We start from the raw sequence: 20731 nt of genomic DNA on the forward strand, positions 1-20731 counted from the left end.
CATAAAACGTTGAGTGTGCATCTTCAGGCTCCTGTAACTCCTCCCTGATGGTATTAATAAGAGGGCATGATTGGTGAGGGTCACCATTGAAGGATGCAGCTACAATTAACTCAGCTATCCAGTACTTCACTGATCAGCTCTCACACTGAACCAGCAATTCAGAGAAAGCACCTAGATTAATATCAGGCAGCACTCAACCTCATGGGGAGGTAGTGTCAAAGGGGCATACAATCCAAATCAACACCAGGATAGCTTCAAAGATACACCCAAGCATATCTGCACATCTTTTATATTTCTTTTTATTCTTGCCCACTGGGTAATGCCAATTGCTAGTTCACTAATTAATATTGCAAACTGTTTTCTCTGTTAGTTTACTTACATTGCACTATCCTGTTAAATTTCTAAGAGTTGTTATATGCAGAGGGGTTAACCATCAACTTCCAAAGCTATGGGGAGATATACTGGGGTCTATTTACTATTGTGCAAAAAGACATTTACAGGCATCTAAATTCAATGTGCCATAATGTGAAAGGGTAGTAGACTATAATTTTCTATTTGCAAATTGGGTCAACAACTAAAGTTAGAAAAGTTAGAGGAAATAGCAAAACACAATTAATTACAGGTTAAGTGTCACATATGATAATTGAAATTAACTTCACCAAAGTAACAGCATTTAAGAGCACAATTTAGAGATGAACAAAATGACACCTCAGGAATTGATAAATAGCATGTGCTACTCACCACATCATCCTCATACCCCCCTGCAAGAACAAGGGAATATGCTCCATCATTGCTCCGGCCATGAATTCCTGCTACATGCGGCCTATGAACTCCTGATTCACTCACCTTCAGATAGAATCAATTATAGTATCATTTCAAGTTCCCATACCACAGATGTTACAAGCACAAGGACAACAATTTATATTGCAAACTTATCCATATTTATTCACTATACTCAATATATCAAGGAAGGAAGTTTAGGCAGAACACTATGCTGAAACAAACACATTGCTTATTACTAGCCTACACAAAGACACTATTAGATATTATACACTTTACATGCAATCCCAGGTAAGCATAGAGGTCCACAAGTAGGTTTTATCTGTATTTTACATTGTATTGGTAAATACAATAAACTATTCGATACAGTACATCATTTGTACACTGTTTAGCCCACGCTTGAGTCAGAGGCTCTGGCAGGATTTCACTTAAAACACCTGTGATCCTAATTTTAGTGCAACCTCAAACCTGTCTGGAGAATTGTACCTGTGGAGTATAACAGAACACTAAGGGCCAAAAACATTAAATGATATTCTTTTCTCTGGTCATGGTTACAGAGGTCAGGTATATCGCTGCTCAAAGGAAACAACAACAACTCAGAGGAAAAGTTTCCTTCCTCTTGTTCAAGAACTAGCAAAACAATCTGGTGACAAAATTGTTTACAATCTTTCCACAGCAGTAAATACAGCTGATACTGCATATTCCCTATAAGTCAAAGATATTAGTGTCAAATTGACTGCAAAGTACTTAAATAGATTTCAACCTTATTTCATTTAAGTAGAATTGGAAACATACCTGGACTCTAAATTTCCACTGAGTTCCCACTGGAACACCTGGGATGGGCCCATAATGATTAGAGGGGACAATGGTGCATTCTTTTGTGCGGCCTACACAGGCCATTCCCTGAAATAGGCCACATTAAGAGAAATTAATAAATAGGCATTAGTTTGAGAATTCCTCTCACTCTAACATAAAAAGGAGCATTATATCTGTATGTTGGATCTGGTTTGGTTGCAATATTTGTATATATCCATTGTAAAAACTAATGGCAATCAATGTAGTATTTAACAGTAGCCTGAGGATCATACTTGATATCCAAGAATCACGATAAAGTCATATAATTCTTATATGACTTAAGTATTGCCATCAAAGTCATGGCATTAGTTTCTGCAGAATTCCACTGCCTGCAGAGATTAGTTGTAATAGTAAAGTAAAAGTATGTATATATTTCTACCCTTACCTTTCCCCAGTCTCTCTGGCAAGCAGAGTTAGCAGATGCCATCTTAGCCTTCTTTTTGCTCTCTTTGAGTTTTTCACCAGCTAGCACCACTTCATTGGCATCATTTTTGCATAGAGGACAATACCTGTAAACACCCCACACACTCATTTAGTTACTATCAGCAAAGATATACAAATATGACACTTAAAATTGAAAAACAGAAAAAAATAAACAATAAAAGATACAAGCTTTCAAACTTATCACTCCTCCACACCTGTGGAGCTTTATTAGCAATTCTGACCTGATTCTAAGAGTTCAGATATGCAACCTAGAGTGCAATAATGCAAAGGTTTCATTAAATAGTGACGAGTAGATTTAAGAATGATGCTTTTCATGTAGGGAGAAATATATAAATGAAAATTGGTTACTTCCATACAAAGAGAAGAAATGCATCGTAACATGGAAAACATTCAATTGTCAATAGATGGGTAGTTACGCCTAAGCTACTTAAACGCTTCTCTTCATATTATACGTTAATAGTTTGGATGGTGGAAAATTGATGGACTTGCGAATAAGTTTGCAGACAATACAAAGACAGGTGAAAGCGTAGGGAGTCTGCAGGACAGATGAGAAGAATTGGGAAAAGTGGAGATGGAATACAGTGTAGGGAAGTGTATTGTCATACACTTTGGTAGAAGGAATAAAGACAGACTTTTTTTAAAATAGGGAGCAAATCAGGAGTCCTTGTGCTGGATAGCTGGATAACTTGCAGGTTGAGTCAGTAGTAAGGAAGGCAAATGCAGTGTTGCCATTCTTTTTGAGAGGATGAGAATACAAAAGCAAGTATATAATGCTGAGACTTTATAAGACATTAGAGAGGGTTCAGAGGAGGTTCACGAGAATGATCCCAGGAATAAATCATTTGATGGCTCTGGGTCTGTATACACTGGAGTTTAGAAGTGGGCAGGGGGTTGGGAGAGGAAAATCTCATTGAAACCTATCCAATATTGAAAGGCTAGTTAGAGTGGGACATGTGGAGATGATGTTACCTTTAGTGGGAGAATTTTTCCTCTAGTATTCACCAATTAGAATGGGGTTCCCAACTTGAGAACCACAGACCACTTGGTTAATGGTAAGGCTTGTTGTCATAAAAATAGGATGGGAACCCTGGATTTAGAGGGAAATTGGTGAATGTGCAGTCATCATAGAACCTGTTGATATGCTGGAACGTGTCAACGTTATGAAAGAGGATGTGCTGGAACCTTTGATACACATTAGGTTAGATAAGTCCCTGGACCAGACAAGATTACAACAAGTTACTACTGCCTACTACAAGAGACGAGGGGTCTCTGCTTTCTCGCTAGCCACAGGAATAGTGCCAGAGGGTATTTACCAGGAAGCTGCCTGGATTAGAAAGCATGTCTTATGACGATAGGTTGAGCTAGTTCAGGCTTCTGTTTATGAAGAACAGGAGAATGAGAGGTGACGATGGAGGTGTACAAGAGGCAGAGATCATCTGAACCACCAGGAGAGACTTTCTCAAGATATAAATACAGTAGCTAATACAAGGGGACATAGGAAAGCAAAGGGTTTGGGAGGAAAGCATAGGAAGGATATCAGAGGTAGTATTTTTTTTTAATTACAGAAGTGGTAGGTGTGAAGATCGTGCTGCCAAGTGTGGTGGTAGAGACAGATACATTACAGATATTTTAAAACTCAAATGGGCGCAGGGACGAAGGAAAAATGAAAGGCTATGTAGAAAGGAAGGGTTAGATCATCATGAGATTAAACAGTCAACACAACTATGGTGTACCAGTCTATGTTCTATAATGAGGATCAATGGGAATGCTTACTTTCAGTTTCCTCGCCAAATGTAACTGCGAATATCTCTTCATTAGCTGCTCCGTGTGTGATCAAGTTAATTGAAAATGTTTCTACTGCTACTGTGCACATTGCAGAATAATAGTAACTAGTTGTGCAACTGCCATAAATTCAGTGTAATTCACCGATTGTGGCAAAAATAGTGCACCGTTCTCTTGCTGACAGACCTCCAACAGAGAAGGCGGGAGCAAGGAAAATTAACATAACCATTCCTATGTTATTACCGTAGATTCCGGATTATAAGCCGCTACTTTTTCCCCACATTTTGAACAGCTTTGAACTCTGTGGCCTATAATCCAGAGCGGCTAATACATGGTTTTTTTTCATGCCGCCTCGTAAACATTTTGCCTCGTAACAGTAGACCAATAAAATTGATGAGTAGTTCACAGAGGTCCAATGAAATTGTACGATAAATCAAGCGCACTTTCACAATTAAATTATTGTAAATCAGTCATTTGTACTCACCCTCATCAACATGGAAAATACTCGAAGAAAAGCAAGACCCGAGCGCGTCAGACCCGATTAGACCCGATCGCGTTGCGCAAGCGCGTCAGACCCGATTGGACCCGATCGCGTTGCGCAAGCGCGTCAGACCCGATTGGACCCGATCGCATTGCGCAAGCGCGTCAGACCCGATTGGACCCGATCGCGTTACGCAAGCGCGTCAGACCCGATTAGACCCGATCGCGTTGCGCAAGCGCGTCAGACCCGATTAGACCCGATCGCGTTGCGCAAGCGCGTCAGACCCGATTAGACCCGATCGCGTTGCGCAAGCGCGTCAGACCCGATTAGACCCGAGCGAAAACGCTGCTTTTAAGTTAAAGTCGATCAATAACTTTTCCTGGTAGGCTGCAGTATATATATTTTTACCAGTCGCTAGGAGATATTGGAATGTTGTTCGTGCTGTTCAGTAAAAAAGTATATGCAACGTAATTTGTGTTACCGATACGTATGTATATTTAAAAGTAGCGGTGCGGCCTAAAATCCGGTGCGGCCTTTACAATTAAAAAATTGATTTTATTTCTAAAATTAGAGCCTGCGGCTTTTAATCAGGTGCGCTCTGTAGTCCGGAATCTACGGTAATCTGTATGTGTCACAAAAAGTTACTGGGTCAACTGCTCAACAATTTTCTTAAAGATAGTAAGTGCCTTCTGATAACTACCAGAACAGCATTTTTAAAATACTTTGATATGCATTCTCTTATAAGTCTTTGCATTATGCCAAGTGATTACCCAATGTACATTGAGGCATCATTAATACTTTGGATCTACTCTACAACTTCATGATGTGGACATTAGATAATGAACTGCTGCTCATGAGCTTTTAATACTAAAAGTAATTTTTGCTTTACTTCACTGACTGAAAGAAAAGAGGTGCAGATCTTAGCTCAACATACCAATCATCAACTTCTGGTATGCTGGCAAGAGGAGGATTCAGGCAATAGGTATGATAGGCCATATCACACTCATCACAGAGCAGTTGCTTCTCTGGGTCCCCCTTTCCACCACATACATGACAGGCACACTGCTTGCAGTCCTTTTTAGGGTTATCTTTGCAATGCTTACATTCAGGTCCATTCTGCCCTGAAAACAATAAAAGAGATCAAATTTATAATTTAATATAAAGTATTGAGATTTGACACTACCAAGTTACCAGGGAAGCAAAATGAATGGTTGAGAAAAATACAGTGATGCCGACTTTTTCTCTTGACACTGGTTAAAGCAACTTCAGTATTATCACTCATTACACTGACAACAGCAACTTCTAAATCAACTAGAGATTAAACCCAAGTTAGCAAACCACAGTGCAAAAACCAAATTTACAAATACAAGAGCATTTTTTTCTTATATTCAGTTCGAGGATACTAGGAACTTGCATATGACATAACAACAACCCTCCAGAACCTTACTTTTCATGGGACTTTCAGATACATCCACTCCAACACTCCCTGGTTCTTCAATTTTATAGACTTCATCCACCAGTGAGATTTTACAGTCATTCAAAGAATCACCAGCATCCCTAAGGCAATAAGGAATAACAACCATAGCAATTAAATGGCGCCAAAGAGGAAACATTTTGTCCAACAAAAAATAAGCAAAACTATGGAGAAAACAACAGCAAATGATGGGTCAGGAAATTGCTTTCAAAATGCTGGGTTTTCAGAAGTCCAGTGGTTCTTCCAATTTGTAGGCTTGAGGCCTACAAACATTTTGCTGTATACAAAATATACACAGCTCTAACATATATGGCATGAGATTACACACTACAATGCCACAACTCCTGCTTTACTACTTTTAAGGAGTAATCAATGGTTACTAAACACCAATTATTACTTACTAGGCTCTATTAAAGGAAGCAAGTCAATTTTGAATTTTCAAAACCGCAGACTGAACATACACGTACAAGTTCACACACCGTAAGCAACAAAGACCGTCTTCCTTAAAGTTAATTGTAAGAAAGGCACACAAGAGCTCTGGAAATTATGTTTCAAAGACAATCTCCATAACAAATTGTTCGTTATTTGTGCAGGACATTCTATATCAAGGACAAACTAACAAATATTGAACTATTCGTATTTCAGAACATTCATTTGCAAAAAATTCTTAAAATGTTTTAATCCTCACCCCAAAAGAATTTTTGCATGTATTTCTTTAATAGTCCTAGTCTCTCTCTTGTGCAGGATTTCAGCATCATACCAGTACCCTCGCTCTTTTGGTTCATCTGGGTTATAGTTCACCATCACCACATTTCCCACATGTAGTTCGTGCCATTGCAAGACAGTCCTCGCTCGCGGCCTGATGTCTTTCCATCGCAACTGCACAACTCCATTTTCAGGGTAACTTGGCAAAGTCAAACAAATACATTTCAATATTACAAATATACACATTGCTTAATGTGAGTCTCTTTTAAAGACAACATTGAATGTTAATAGAGGTTCAGTATCCCTTATCCACAATGCTTTGGAGTCAAAAGTGTTTCAGTCTTCAGAATATATAATAAGATAGCTTCTGACTTAATACATATGTACCGGTAAGCAGTCTTTGTCTTACACTTGTTCAGCACAGATATGTTTAGCATGTTAGATTTTCAGCAGCAACAATCTTGGTAAATTCAATTAATTTATCCACTGGTTCATGACAAGCAGACACTATCACCACAAATCTTTAAAAATTTAATGCTGTGCCTTTTCTTAAATTTCTGTAAACAGCCTGCTGAATATCCACAATTACTGTCAATTTTCAGTTTGTCGTGATAGATCTTTGCTCATTTATAATCATACCATTAAGCAGTGTATGTTCACTTTGACATTGACAAATCCACTCTTTCAATGAACATTTAAGATCTTCATTTTTCACTTTATGCAGTGTTTTTCTATTTCTATTTATCTTTTCATTACATATGTGAGGTCACTCCTTAGAACTCTGTGGTGCACAGAGACCTGCTCATTAACTGGGATCTTCCCAATGCCTTGTGGAATTTTCCATTTGTGCTGTCATGTCAGTACTCAAAAAAATTCTGGATTTTGGAGGTTTTCAGATTTTGGATTTTTGGATAAGGGGTACTCAACTGTTTCACAATGAATACATTTGTCCTTGCTCAAGTGGCTAAAAGTCAGAGCGAGCTCTTGACAAATTTTGATTACTTTGTAAGATTAAGGAGTAATTTCTATATTTCTGACCCTTTCTGTCACCTCCACAATTTGGGTTTTTCGAAAATTCTTCCAGTAAAATCCATGATTTTTAAGTTAGATGGAACATATATAAATTCTGAAACATAATAAATCCTATTTGCCCCCATCTCAACCAGGCCAAGAATGCAAATAGAGTTAGATTAGTCCCTCAGCTAATGTACAATAACAAGCTAAAAAGTATTTCCAACTAAAAAACTGACATCCAAATTAGAGGATTTTGCATTTTTTCTTTATATACATACTCTTCATATTTAATGTGATAAATAACATCTTCATTGGCAATCTTCTCTTGTGTAGTTTTGCTTGAATGTGCAGATTCTTCATCAACAGCTCCGCTTGCACCTTCATCCTTTGTCACATTGACGACCACTGCTTCAAACCAAGCACCCATGTGCATATCTCGTGCATCAATCAATTCATTTATCTAAAAAAACAATTTAATATGTTAACATGAAGAAATCTGCAGATGCTGGAAATTCAAGCAACACACACAAAATGCTGGTGGAAAGCAGCAGACCAGGCAGCATCTATACGGAGATGCACTGTCGACGTTTCGGGCCGAGACCCTTTGCCAGGACTCAAATTTAAAATGTTTTCCATTTCCTAGGCTTCCTAGAACAATCATACACTGCAGAAAAAAGTCAAGACATACAAAATACACAATGAAAAGAGACAAATTACTGAAAACACCCAAGTCAAACCATACATGAAAGCACCATTGCCCTATCAAAACACTATATCAGCAGGATGTTGTTAAATTTATATTGGGTATATAATTCACGTCAAAAATTTGTGCAAATGAACCAGCCAAAGTTGACAAGCTAATTGCAGGAAAAATGTTTCCTTCTTTATGGAAATTCCAGAGTGGAATTACAACTCTCAAAACCAATAGAAATGAATACATCATTTCAGGATACAATTATATATATACTGTAGGAAGGTGGTTATTGTTCAAGTGTCTGCATCTCTAATGTGCTGTATGTTAATACATACAGACTAATAACATCAAAATCAGCCTGAAGAAAGTCAATATTACATCTACAAACAGAGAAGTCTCAATAGATATACCTGGAGGAAATCTGTTCAAGAGGGAGCTGCACATGAGAGCAACCTCCACTGTGCCGCAAAGAATAAACAGCTGCGAAAGGAAACTGAACAACTGGAAGACACAACCACTAACACGACCACCCACACTCAAAACTCCTGGCCACACTCCACAGAATATGTGGATCTCAGATTGGCCCCTTTAGATACCTGAGGACCAACCAAATGACAACCCCCTTAAGGCAACATCATACTCAACATAAGTGAACAATCTACAACTATATTTTAATCGAGACCTGTTTTGTCCACTACTGATCAATGTTTTGTCTCTGTATTGAATGCACATTGTTAAAATTGGTTGAGAGGCCTTGAGGGTATAAAAAGGGACCATTCCTTCGTGCAAGTGTGGAATCTTATCTTAGGCTGGGTTGCAAAAAGCAGAGAGCAGAAAGACTGTTGATCATTTGCAGGTCTCACCAGCAATATATTGCTTGGCATGGATAAGTATCATCTTTTGGTTGTTAAACTACTTTTATAAAGTACCTTTAATGTGTGTATACTGCCTCCTTTGTTTGGGAGTACATCTTGCTGCTGAATTTGAAAAAACTTAGAAATGAAACTTTTAAAATATTTTTCATTCCAAGTCCCAAGAGGATAAGAGGAGACAAATGAATTTTAAAAAACACAAAAGCTTGTGGCTTCCTAATATTGTCACTATTCAACACACAAATTCCCTTTTCTAAACTTTTTTTGTCCATCCACACTTTACCAAGGTAGTGGTGGTGAGCCACTTTAAAGCACCAGTCCCTCTGGTAAAGGCACTGCCACAATGCTGTAGAAGAGTTCCAAGATTTTTGACCCAGTGGCAATTAAGGATGGGACATCTCCAAGTCAGGATAGAGTGCAATTTGGAGGGGAACCTGCAGGTGGCCATTTCCAGTACACCTGGATTACAGTATCCTCCTAACCTGTGCCTTTTAAATGGTGAAGAGGCTGAAATTTCAGTAGGTAAATCTCTCACCACAGGATATTTCTGAATATTTACAGTCTTGGTGTTTGTGATTCCATCTTAGTGCTGGGATGAATCCCTTCTCACAACTTTGTCCAAAGTTCATATTTGGACTAAAACTGTAATGAACTCTGGAGCTAAGTATTCCTAAACAGATAATTAGTCATCAAGAGCTGCTTGATAATACTGACAACTGTTTCCACTTCTTTGCCGATGATTATTGATTAGACATTCATTTATCAGACTAGATTTATCCTGTTTTTGTGAACAGAACCTATCTGGGCAATTTTCCACACTACTCTATAGGCACCAGGGCTGTAACAATACTAGAACAAATTGTGAGGTGCTTAGTTTTGGACCTCAAGCCACATGCTTTGAAGATTTTTTTAGGTATCATAAAGAGTGAATGGAATTGGCAGAAGACTAGCTTCAATAAATGAGGAACTCAGGAGGAAGCAGAGATAGATCATCTGCGTGGTACTCTTAGCTGAACATGACTCTGAAACCTGGCTTTACTTCAACAATTTTATGGGTCCCATCATTATTGGGAATGGGTTGACTTACATCTGGGATCCCTGCTTTGTGCTTTAACTGTCAATCAATATTCACCATTAGAGTGGTAAGATAGCAAAACTTTAGTCTAATCCATTGGCTGTGAAATCACAGTTTCAACAATATTATTTAACTTGAACCTCACCATTTTTTTAGGTATACCTGCTGATCCTCTCCAACTCTAATAATAACCAATTTCAATAAAGCTTGCAGTTAATAATGTAATAAAGTAATTTTATCATGCATTTTTCAGATAGCTTTGATAATGGATATTACAGCAGCTTGTGACTGGAAAATAAATGTGCTCCAGCAACCTGAAAGCAAATTGACAGACCCAAATGAGGACTTGCACAAAAAAGGATCAGTCTTTGCATCACAGAACACATGGATATCTTACAGTGCATCTCTGTAGTAGAAGAAAGCAACAACCAGTGCTTACCTTGTACAAGCCAAATCCTGGGTCAACAAGATGGAGATGCGTTGAAGTTCCAGCCTGGCCATCCAGTTCCATTGCAACCTCACCACTGTTAGAGTTCTTATCTGATTCACTCTGTGCAGATCCACATCCAGAGTCTGAGTCAGACAGTTCTGCATCTTTTTCTTTCCCAGTTGTGCTCTTATGTACTTGATAAACCTGACGAATAAGCAGCTGAATGATGTCATTTAGTCCAACATTGTAGTCGAAAAGTGAATGGTCATCTTCCATCTGGAAAAATGGAAAATAAAGTTAAACAGCTGCTACATAACCATCTGCAATGAGGTATGCTAGCTTATATGGTAGTGACAAATACCTCAGTCCGGATGCTGTCCGTTGATTAACACAAACACTCCTACAGTTCTGATCAAAAAACTCCCAAGACCTGGGCATCTGTACCTCCCTCTGCAACTGGATCCTCCATTTTCTAACCAGAAGACTACAATCAGTGCGCATTGGAAATAACATCTCCACCTCGCTGACAATCAACACTAGCACACCTCAGGGATGTGTTCTTAGCCCACTGCTCTACTCTCTCTACACTTATGACTGTGTGGCTAGGCACAGCTCAAATGCCATCTATAAATTTGCCCATGATACATCCATTGTTGATAGAATCTCAGATGGAGACGAGAGAGCGCACAGGAGTGAAATATGCAACTAGAGTGTGTACAGGAGCGAGATATGTCAGCTAGCTGAGTGGTGTCGCAGCATCAACGTTGCACTCAATGTCCGTAAGACCAAAAAACTGATTGTGGACTTCAGAAAGAGTAATATGAGATAACACATACCAGACCTCAAAGAGGGAGCAGAAGTGGTAAAAAGTGGAACAATTTCAAGTTCCTGGGTGCCAATATCTATGAGGATCTATCCTGGGCCCAACATATCAATGCAGCTACAAAGAAGGCACGGCACAGTTATATATTACATTAAGAGTTTGAGGAGATTTGGAGTCACCAAAGACACTCTCAAATTTCTACAGAAGTACCGTGGAAAGCATTCTAATTGGCTGCATCACCACGGGGGAATGGGGGGGCCTACTGCAGAAATTTGAAAACTTAGTCAGCTCCATCATGGGCACTTGCCTTCATAGTATCTAGGACATCTTCAAAGAGTGACAGCTCAAAGTGCAGCATCCATTATTAAGGACCCCATCATCCAGGCCATTGCTTCCATCAGAGAGGAATCTTAAAATGAACCTATTTCATCATTTATCCAAAACGTCCTAGTATTCAGCTAAATAATAGAATTGCTATCTGGAAGTGCTTTTCATCCACCAAAATAACAACCCAATGACAAGATGCAAAATATGAAGTAAGGCACCACAGCACAAAATCTTAAACCGGCAAAGTAGTATGATGTTTAATTACAGAACAGATAGACCTAAAGCATAGATCAAGTTCCAAGTAATTAAATAAATTGGTAGTTTAAAAAAAGAATAGAGCATACAGGGATTAGGCCATTAAGCCCATTATGACTGTTCCACCACATCATCTCTTAATCCCATTCTCCTGCCTTCTCTCTAACCTTTGATGCCCTTATTAATCAAGAATCTATCAAACTTTGCTTTGAAAAATGTGACAACCTCCACATCCAGTTGTGGCAATGAATTCCTGATTCACCATTCTCTAGCTAAAAAAGTTCCTCCTCTTCACTGTTCTAAAGGAACATTCACCTATACTGAGGCTGTGCCCTCTTGTCCTACTATAGGAAATATCCTATCCATGTCCTTGACTTCTCTAGTGCCTTTAACACCATCCAGCCCAAGATCTTAAGGCACAAACTAACGGAGATGGGAGTAGACTCTCACATGGTGGATTGGATAGTGGACTACTTGACAGATAGACCTCAGTATGTGCGGTTGGGAGACTGTAGGTCTGACACGGTGGTCAGCGGCACAGGGGCGCCGCAGGGAACCGTACTCTCTCCGGTCCTGTTCACCCTGTACACATCAGACTTCCAATATAACTCGGAGTCCTGCCATGTGCAGAAGTTCGCTGATGACACGGCCATAGTGGGGTGTGTCAGGAATGGACAGGAGGAGGAGTATAGGAAACTGATACAGGACTTTGTGATATGGTGCAACTCAAACTACCTGCATCTCAATATCACCAAGACCAAGGAGATGGTGGTGGACTTTAGGAGATCTAGGCCTCATATGGAGCCAGTGATCATTAATGGAGAATGTGTGGAGCAGGTTAAGACCTACAAGTATCTGGGAGTACAGTTAGACGAGAAGCTAGACTGGACTGCCAACACAGATGCCTTGTGCAGGAAGGCACAGAGTCGACTGTACTTCCTTAGAAGGTTGGCGTCATTCAATGTCTGTAGTGAGATGCTGAAGATGTTCTATAGGTCAGTTGTGGAGAGCGCCCTCTTCTTCGTGGTGGCGTGTTGGGGAGGAAGCATTAAGAAGAGGGACGCCTCACGTCTTAATAAGCTGGTAAGGAAGGCGGGCTCTGTCGTGGGCAAAGTACTGGAGAGTTTAACATCGGTAGCTGAGCGAAGGGCGCTGAGTAGGCTACGGTCAATTATGGAAAACTCTGAACATCCTCTACATAGCACCATCCAGAGACAGAGAAGCAGTTTCAGCGACAGGTTACTATCGATGCAATGCTCCTCAGACAGGATGAAGAGGTCAATACTCCCCAATGCCATTAGGCTTTACAATTCAACCGCCAGGACTTAAGAACTTTTTAAAAGCTATTATTAATGCTTTTTGAGATAGTGATTTAGATGCATATCATATTTTTTACTGAGTTAAGTATTGTATGTAATTAGTTTTGCTACAACAAGTGTATGGGACATTGGAAAAAAGTTGAATTTCCCCATGGGGATGAATAAAGTATCTATCTATCTATCTAACACTATCTAGGCCTTTCAACGTTAGATAGGTATCAATAAGATCACTCTTAGTTCTTCTAAACTCCAGCGAATACAGGCCCAGAGGGATCAAACACTCAACCATTAACCCTTTCATTCCCAGAATCATTCTTGTGACCCTCCTCTGGACTTTCTCAAATGCCAGTACATCTTTTCTTAGATATAACTTCCCTAACTGTATCCCATCTGCTATTTCTTTGCCCAATTTCCTTAACTGTCAAAGTCCTTCTGTGGACTTCCTGCTTTCTCAATAATACCCGCCCCCCCCCCCCATCTATGGATCATCTACAAACTTAGCCACAAAGCCATCAATTGCATTATCAAAATCATTGATGTATAACATGAAAAAAAAAGTCCCAACACCAACCCCTGCAAACACCATGGAAGCTCATCGGAAAAAGCCCCCTTTATTCCCACTCTGCATCTTGCCAGTCAGCCAATTATCTACCTACATTTGTATCTTTCCTATAATACCATGGGTTCTCATCATGTTCAGCACACTCACATGTAGCACCTTGTCAAAGGGCTTTTTAAAGTCCAAACAAGCAACATCCACTGACACTCCTTTGTCTATCCTGCATGTTATATCCAACAGATTTGTCAAGCAAGATTTCCCCTTAAGGTAACCATGCTGACTTTGTCCATTTTTACCATGTCCCTCCAAGTACCCCGAAACATCATCCATAATAATAAGATTCCAAAATCTTAGCAACCACTTAAAACAGCCTAAATAGCTTATAATTTCCTTTGTCTGCCTCCCTCCCTTCTTAAAGAATGGAGCGACATTTGCAATGTTACAGTCCTCAGGAACCATTCCAGTCATTAATGCCTCCACAATCTCTTCAGCTACCTCTTTCAGAACCAGGGGTGTAATCCATATAGCCCAGGTGACTTCCAACCTTTCAGTTTCCCAAGCACCTTCTCCTTAGTACACTCACTTCTGCTCCTCGACACGCTCCAATTTTCAGGCATAGTGGTAGTGTGTTCCACAGTGTCTAATTAAACAGGTCTATAGTTTCCTTTCTGCTGCCTCCCATCCTTCTTAAATAGTGGAGTAGCACTTGCAATTTTCCAGTCATCCAGTGCAATGTCAGAATCTATCAACTCTTGAAAGATCATCTTTAATGTCTGTAATCTCTCCAGCTACTTCCTTCAGAACCCAAGGGTGCAGTCCATCAGGTCCAACAAATTTATCCACCCTCAGACCATTAAGCTTCCGGTGCACATTCTCAGTTCTAATTTTCACTGCACAAACTTCACTTCCCTGACATTCTTGAATTTCCAGTATACTGCAGACATCCAAGGGTATCAGTTACTCTGTTGGTTTTTAAAAGCTTCCCAATTCTCTAGCTTCCCACTATTTTTTTTTTGTATTACATGCCCTCTCTTGCTTTTATGCAATTTTTGACTTCTTACAGTTAGCCATGGTTGCCTCATCCTCCCTTTAGAATAGTGATACTCCCTCAGAATATGCTCTACTCTCTGAAAAGGCTGAAAAAAGCTGATGTATGTACCTCTATACGCATCTTTCTACAAATGTACAGAACAGAGCATTCAAGCATGAAGCATCACTGGTTGGTACATATACTGCATTGTAGAAAGGAAGGCTCTACAAGTAGTCAAAACTACCCAACACATCACCAGCACTAGCCTACCTGCCAACAATAACATGTACAGTATACAGAAAGGTACCAGAAAAGGGCCTGTAACATCATGAAGGATCTGAACCACCCTGCTCATGGACTGGTGGTTCCACTCACACCAGGAAAGAGGCAACATAGCATCTACACCAGGACCACCAGACTCAGAAACAGTTATCTTTCCCAAACAGTACAGCTGATTAATACTTCTACCCAACAACCCAGCACCGTTACTTTATCATCTCCTGTCAGAGCCACCTTACATGCAAACTGTGCCTAGCATCACTTTATGGACAGACAATCAATGCATACAAGCTATCTTATAGCTATGTGTATCATTCTTTCGTATTATTGTGTTCTTTATCTTGTGTTCTCCTTTACACGTGTGTACTGGAAATGACATACCATCTTGAATGATTTTCTTTGGGATGAATCTATCTTGTGCCTTCTGAATTGCTCCCAGAAACTCCAGCGCTGTTGTTCTGCCGTAATCACTGCTAGAGTCACCTTACAATCAACTTTGGCTAGCTCCCTGTAGTTCCCATTACTCCTCTGAAATACTGATGCATCTGATTTTGGTTTCTCCCTCTCATGTAAACCAATTAAGTTGACAGATTTGTGGTAGACATTAAAGGAGGATTAATATTGAAGTTCTCAGTGTTCATGCCAGGCTCCATGAAGTCAAATATATGGAAACCATTTGTTAATTATCAACTAACATGCTCTCCTGATCCTGAAACTTGAAAGGCTCTTAGATACAGCACAGCCCAGCAACAACAAAGTGTGACTTAGTTGTATGACAAAGCTGGAAACCAGTAAACTAGGAACGTGACAGATTACAAATCCCACATAACATATTGCAATCTATCCACGGCAAGTGTAGATGTCTACTGCTGTATTGAAAAGTGTGACCCATACAGTCCGGACAGAGGGAGAATCAAGGACAGAGGAGAGGTTTGCAGAAGATTAATAATGTCGGCTCAGGACACACTAGTTAAAGTTCTTCAGGGCAATAGTGTCAGCTCAAACAAGTACATCTCACAAATGCGACGTTGACCGATGGCTCAGTTACATTTACAACTCCTCGGTGAAGCAGCCCATCCTGGAGAAAATTATGTCATACTACCAATGCCAGGCAATGAGCACCCCTAATCAGGAGCGGAATTAAATACTGAGTAGGGCTCAATTGTCCCTCAATAAATACCACCCAAAATAAAGCAGAACATTTGACTGTCACCCCACCCAAAACATTCATCCTGTCTATCACTGTTTTGAATGTAAACTAGTTGCACACTGTATACTTTTTTTTAAAAAGGCTATTCCAAATCCACAACCAAGGAAAATAGGGGCAAATAGCAAATGAGAACATGCCATAATGGAAATAGCCCCTTTGACTCAATTGGTCTGTGCCAACCAAAATGCCCATGCAAGGTGGTTGCATTTGTCCACATTTAGCTCTTCTTAAACTTTTCCATTTCATGTAACTGCCCAACTAACTTAGTAATTGTTTTGTTACTAATTTAAAGTTATTTAGCTTACCTAATATCCTCAGCTGTTTATGTAAAAATGAGATGAGTTGAAAACAAATGAAGCACAATAATCATTAATAAAATGTATATAAAATCTTCATGATCACAACTATCAATAAACCACCACCTAACATTTCTTGAAATCTTCACTGATCTGATAAGACTTGCAATAGTTACTACAGGCAGTAAAGAAATATCTCAGTTCAAGCAGCAGAATAGGGACAATCCCTCAAAACAATAGTAGTAACTATGTATAACAAGAATGACCGCCCTAGGGCAAAATAAGAGATTAAACAATGTCACCTCCCCAAAATTGAAGGACTTCAACCCATACATTTCCTTTTTAATTCAAAATATGTTGTGTTTTTTTAAGAACAAGGTTCATAAACAATTACCTCATCTTAAAAGAACAATTTGCCAGCTAAAAAGATCTTGAATACATAAGTTGTGTGATGTCAGACACTTCATAGCACACACTGCTTTGTGGCCATGTTCAATTTACTCAACTACAAAAATGGCTGGTGTGAAATTGAAAGTTATCCAAACCATGCAAAGTTTGTTTTTCCTTGTTGATACAAAGACATTAAAGGGATAGTTATATTCTGTACATAAGAAGAATGTTACAAAGTACTTGACATTTCAGTTGTAATGCAGGCAAAGCAGGGACAAATCCCTCATACAGCAAGTCTGAAAGTATGCTACTTATTTCTCAACAGCAGGCTCTCACTGATGAATATTTAAAAAGCACTGTAGAACCTGAATTAGGAATTAAGCCAAAAGAAAACATGATTCTGATATTAAATAAACACCAAACTGCAGATTGTGCATAGAATGAAACAAACCCCAGTGCTCATTTTGCCCAAAATCCATGACATAAGATAAAACTAAATTCCATATAAAATGATATCATGCAGGGAATTAAGTGTTTCATTCAAAACATATTGATCACAAGTATTAATTTATTCCAGAATGCACAATATAACCAATGCTAAAATCAATCATTTCAAAAAGCACAGAAGAGACTCAAGTTCAGTACATGAATACATTGGTCATTCTCAAAGCAGTTAGTTTCTTTCACTTGATAAATACCAGTGATTTTCAAATTGCTCGTCTTATCTGCCATATTAAAATATTACCTTCCCTTACCCACTAGAAGACAGTAACAAAACTGCATTTACTGGAAGCCTGAAATAAAAATAGAATTTAAAAAATTAACACCTCTTGCTCCACTTTGACAGAGGCCCCAAGATTTGAAATATCAATGGTTTCTCTTTCTACAGATGCTGTCCAAACAACTAAGTGTTTACCAGCACTTATTTTTAAGAGGATATAAAATTGTCACCACTGATCTATTATTTTCCCTGCTCATCTTTCTATGAAAACAAAAATGACTCCGTATTTTTAACGTTTTTTAAGCTATATACAACTAAGTACCAGAGTTGGACGAGAGGAAATACAGGATTGCTCGATCTTAACTGTCACTGGCTCCACAGACATGCAAGCAAAAAAAAACAAACTGGCAACCTGCAACGCAACTTTTAACTAGACCATTGCTTTGTCAAAGCAGTAAGGAATGGGCAATAAAATGCAACATTGCTGGGGATGTCCACATCCTGAAAATCGTTTTTTATCCAACATGCACAAATTATGGTTGTATTGCTGATGCATTTTCAGCCATTTAAACTATTATACACTAATGTCAATTCCAGAGGCATTAACGCCCCAGAGACAGCAGCTTCATACAGTGAATTGTGCAACCCGGCATTATTCCTGCCTGCACATTTAAGTAAATGAATCAAAAGCGCACGGCTGGATTCCCAAAAGTTTGCCCATTGTTTGGCAGCGACGAGAACAGAGTTTTTTAAGCAATCAATACTCAAACTAGGTAAAACTAAATCCCCGAAAGCTTAGATGACAATATTTTGGGAAGGTGGTGGAACAAGTACGACACACCTTTCAAATAACTGCCCTTGTAAGCGAACTTAATGTTGAACTTCTCCAGGCGGCGCTCAAAACAATCCTTTCGACTGTAAAGGGCTGCCATTAAGAGTCAAAATCTCAGCTAATTTGTACAAAAGATAACTCCCCTTTACTTTGCCAGCGCTGTCTACGCGAATTATCTGATTCTAACCAATTATATCACAGGCCGTTTCTACTACACGCCTCATACGAAAAAATTACTTTCCAGAGTGGCGCCAACTGGTAGTATTTTCTACCTTTTACTGCAAACGAATGCATTATTTTTAAACTTTACTAGCAAAAACAAAAGTGAATCCAAGTTGTCTCAGCACCCCACTTCCACTGATGTGAAAATTAAAGTATAACTAATTTTCCAATTTAAATTGTCACCGGATACAAGACATTTAGCGCCTTTTTGTTCGGCCAACCCACCCCGCGCAACCAAACCAGATGGAAAGGCGCAAGACTGGTTGAATGACAGGTATAGCAGCCAATCAGAAGCGCCACAGCTGGACACTAGGCCATCGGCCGCAGCCCTCCGGCCAATGCAAACGTGGTAACTAGTAGGCTAGGTTTCCGTGTAAACACCTCGTCTCTGAAAGTAGTTGTAGTTCACTGTAAAATTCAAAACCGTGTAAGCATTAATAAATGCTGGAAAAGAGCAGCGGGGAGCTGACGATCAGTTAGAAGTTAAGCGTCGGGTTACTATTTCCCGCTTAAAATGATGATGCCCTCCAAAAGCGGTCAATATCCCCGAGCGGGCAAACTCCCGAGTCACATCTGGACTCCCAAGTTCCCCAACGTTCACCTCCCCCATACCCATTCGCGTTCCTCGCTGTCAGATACCCCTGCCTCACAACGTTGGCTAATGCCTTTGTTATGCGAACAAATTTCAGTACCTGCTTTCCCCGGTAGAAAAGCCGCTGGCGATCAGCTTCTACCCCAAACGCCTCGCGGATTTTTTCCCTTAATTCCTGAACTAGGGTCAGTTTGGAGAGTCCATCAATGTGCCGGGTCTCCTTGCCGTCCATCGTCCGCACTTGGATCCACATTTTCAGTCACTGGTAAATGCCAAAAAAATATTTAGAATGGACGCAAATTTCCCTTAGGTCTCCTACTCACTACGAGGGGGGAAGGAGGAAAAAAATTCGCGCGAAATCAACTTTTTTTTAACCCAGACGATTTTCACCGCGCGCGTAGCAGCCGATTCAAATCCGCGCTCTCCCGCCTTAGGCGAGCCGCCCCTTCGCCTCCCGCCTATTGCAGCGCGCGCACTCCAAACCTAACCCTATTGGTCCGACGCACGACCAGAAAGCGTGAAGGGGGAGGGGTCTCTGAAGGCGACAGCACGTCCAGGTGTTTACGTCACCACGTACAAAGGAGCTGGGATCGTCTGGACGACAGGCGCCTTCGTCTCAGCGGCGCGAAATTGTGTCGGGGAAAAGTTTACTCGCAGCACAAGAAATATATATATATATAAATTGTCCAATGAAACATAGCAGATAAAATATGAACGTAGGATTAAATGTGACTTTTTTAAATAGACGCGTGAACATGACAAGAAAAGTCAAGCAAAATTACGTGAAGTTTATAAAAAAAAACAAATTGTCGTTACTGATTTAGCGCCAAAATTTCGGGTTTCTTTGCTGGTTTGATTGCGGTTTGGCGGGGAATGTAATGTCATCGTGAGTCAGAGACTGAAACATTCCTCCAGCTCTGTTTCCAAAGTTTCCCGGCAGTGTTTAATTTTGACGCATTTGCCATCTTAAAAAAATTAGGTATTTAATGGAAAATAGATCCTGTAGAAGATCTAGCCCTACAGTGCGAGTTATTTCTAATGCACAATTCAGTACTGTACGTTACAAATTATATAAACTGCTTATACCCTTTTCGGCTCTGTTACAAGATTAGCACCATTTTTTTTAAAGGTGTTCAATCCAGTCCCCAAGTTATTGATACAAGGGATTCTGTAGATGTTGGACATCTTGAGTGACATGCACAAAATGCAGGACAATTAACAGTCGACTAGGCTCAAAGCATTGTCTGTTTATTCCTCTCCATAGATGCTG

General features: G+C 39.8%; 1 protein-coding gene across 1 annotated transcript in view; it reads right to left on the reverse strand.

The window, feature by feature from the left end:
• The window catches only part of uhrf1 (ubiquitin-like with PHD and ring finger domains 1), a 32382-nt gene extending 12495 nt beyond the window's left edge, over window positions 1-19887 (reverse strand). Inside the window, exons 1-9 of the mRNA XM_073068772.1 lie at window positions 19562-19887; window positions 10616-10882; window positions 7814-7995; window positions 6505-6720; window positions 5790-5899; window positions 5277-5463; window positions 2021-2144; window positions 1576-1683; window positions 742-846 (exon numbers count right to left, since the gene is read on the reverse strand). Of these exons, the coding sequence (XP_072924873.1) occupies window positions 742-846; window positions 1576-1683; window positions 2021-2144; window positions 5277-5463; window positions 5790-5899; window positions 6505-6720; window positions 7814-7995; window positions 10616-10882; window positions 19562-19714 (1452 nt within the window). The 5' untranslated portion in view covers window positions 19715-19887. The remainder of the gene's footprint in view (window positions 1-741; window positions 847-1575; window positions 1684-2020; window positions 2145-5276; window positions 5464-5789; window positions 5900-6504; window positions 6721-7813; window positions 7996-10615; window positions 10883-19561) is intronic.
• Between the last annotated feature and the right edge of the window lie 844 nt (window positions 19888-20731).

The sequence above is a fragment of the Hemitrygon akajei genome, chromosome 16 (genome assembly GCF_048418815.1).
Source record: "Hemitrygon akajei chromosome 16, sHemAka1.3, whole genome shotgun sequence".
Lineage (NCBI taxonomy): Eukaryota > Metazoa > Chordata > Chondrichthyes > Myliobatiformes > Dasyatidae > Hemitrygon > Hemitrygon akajei.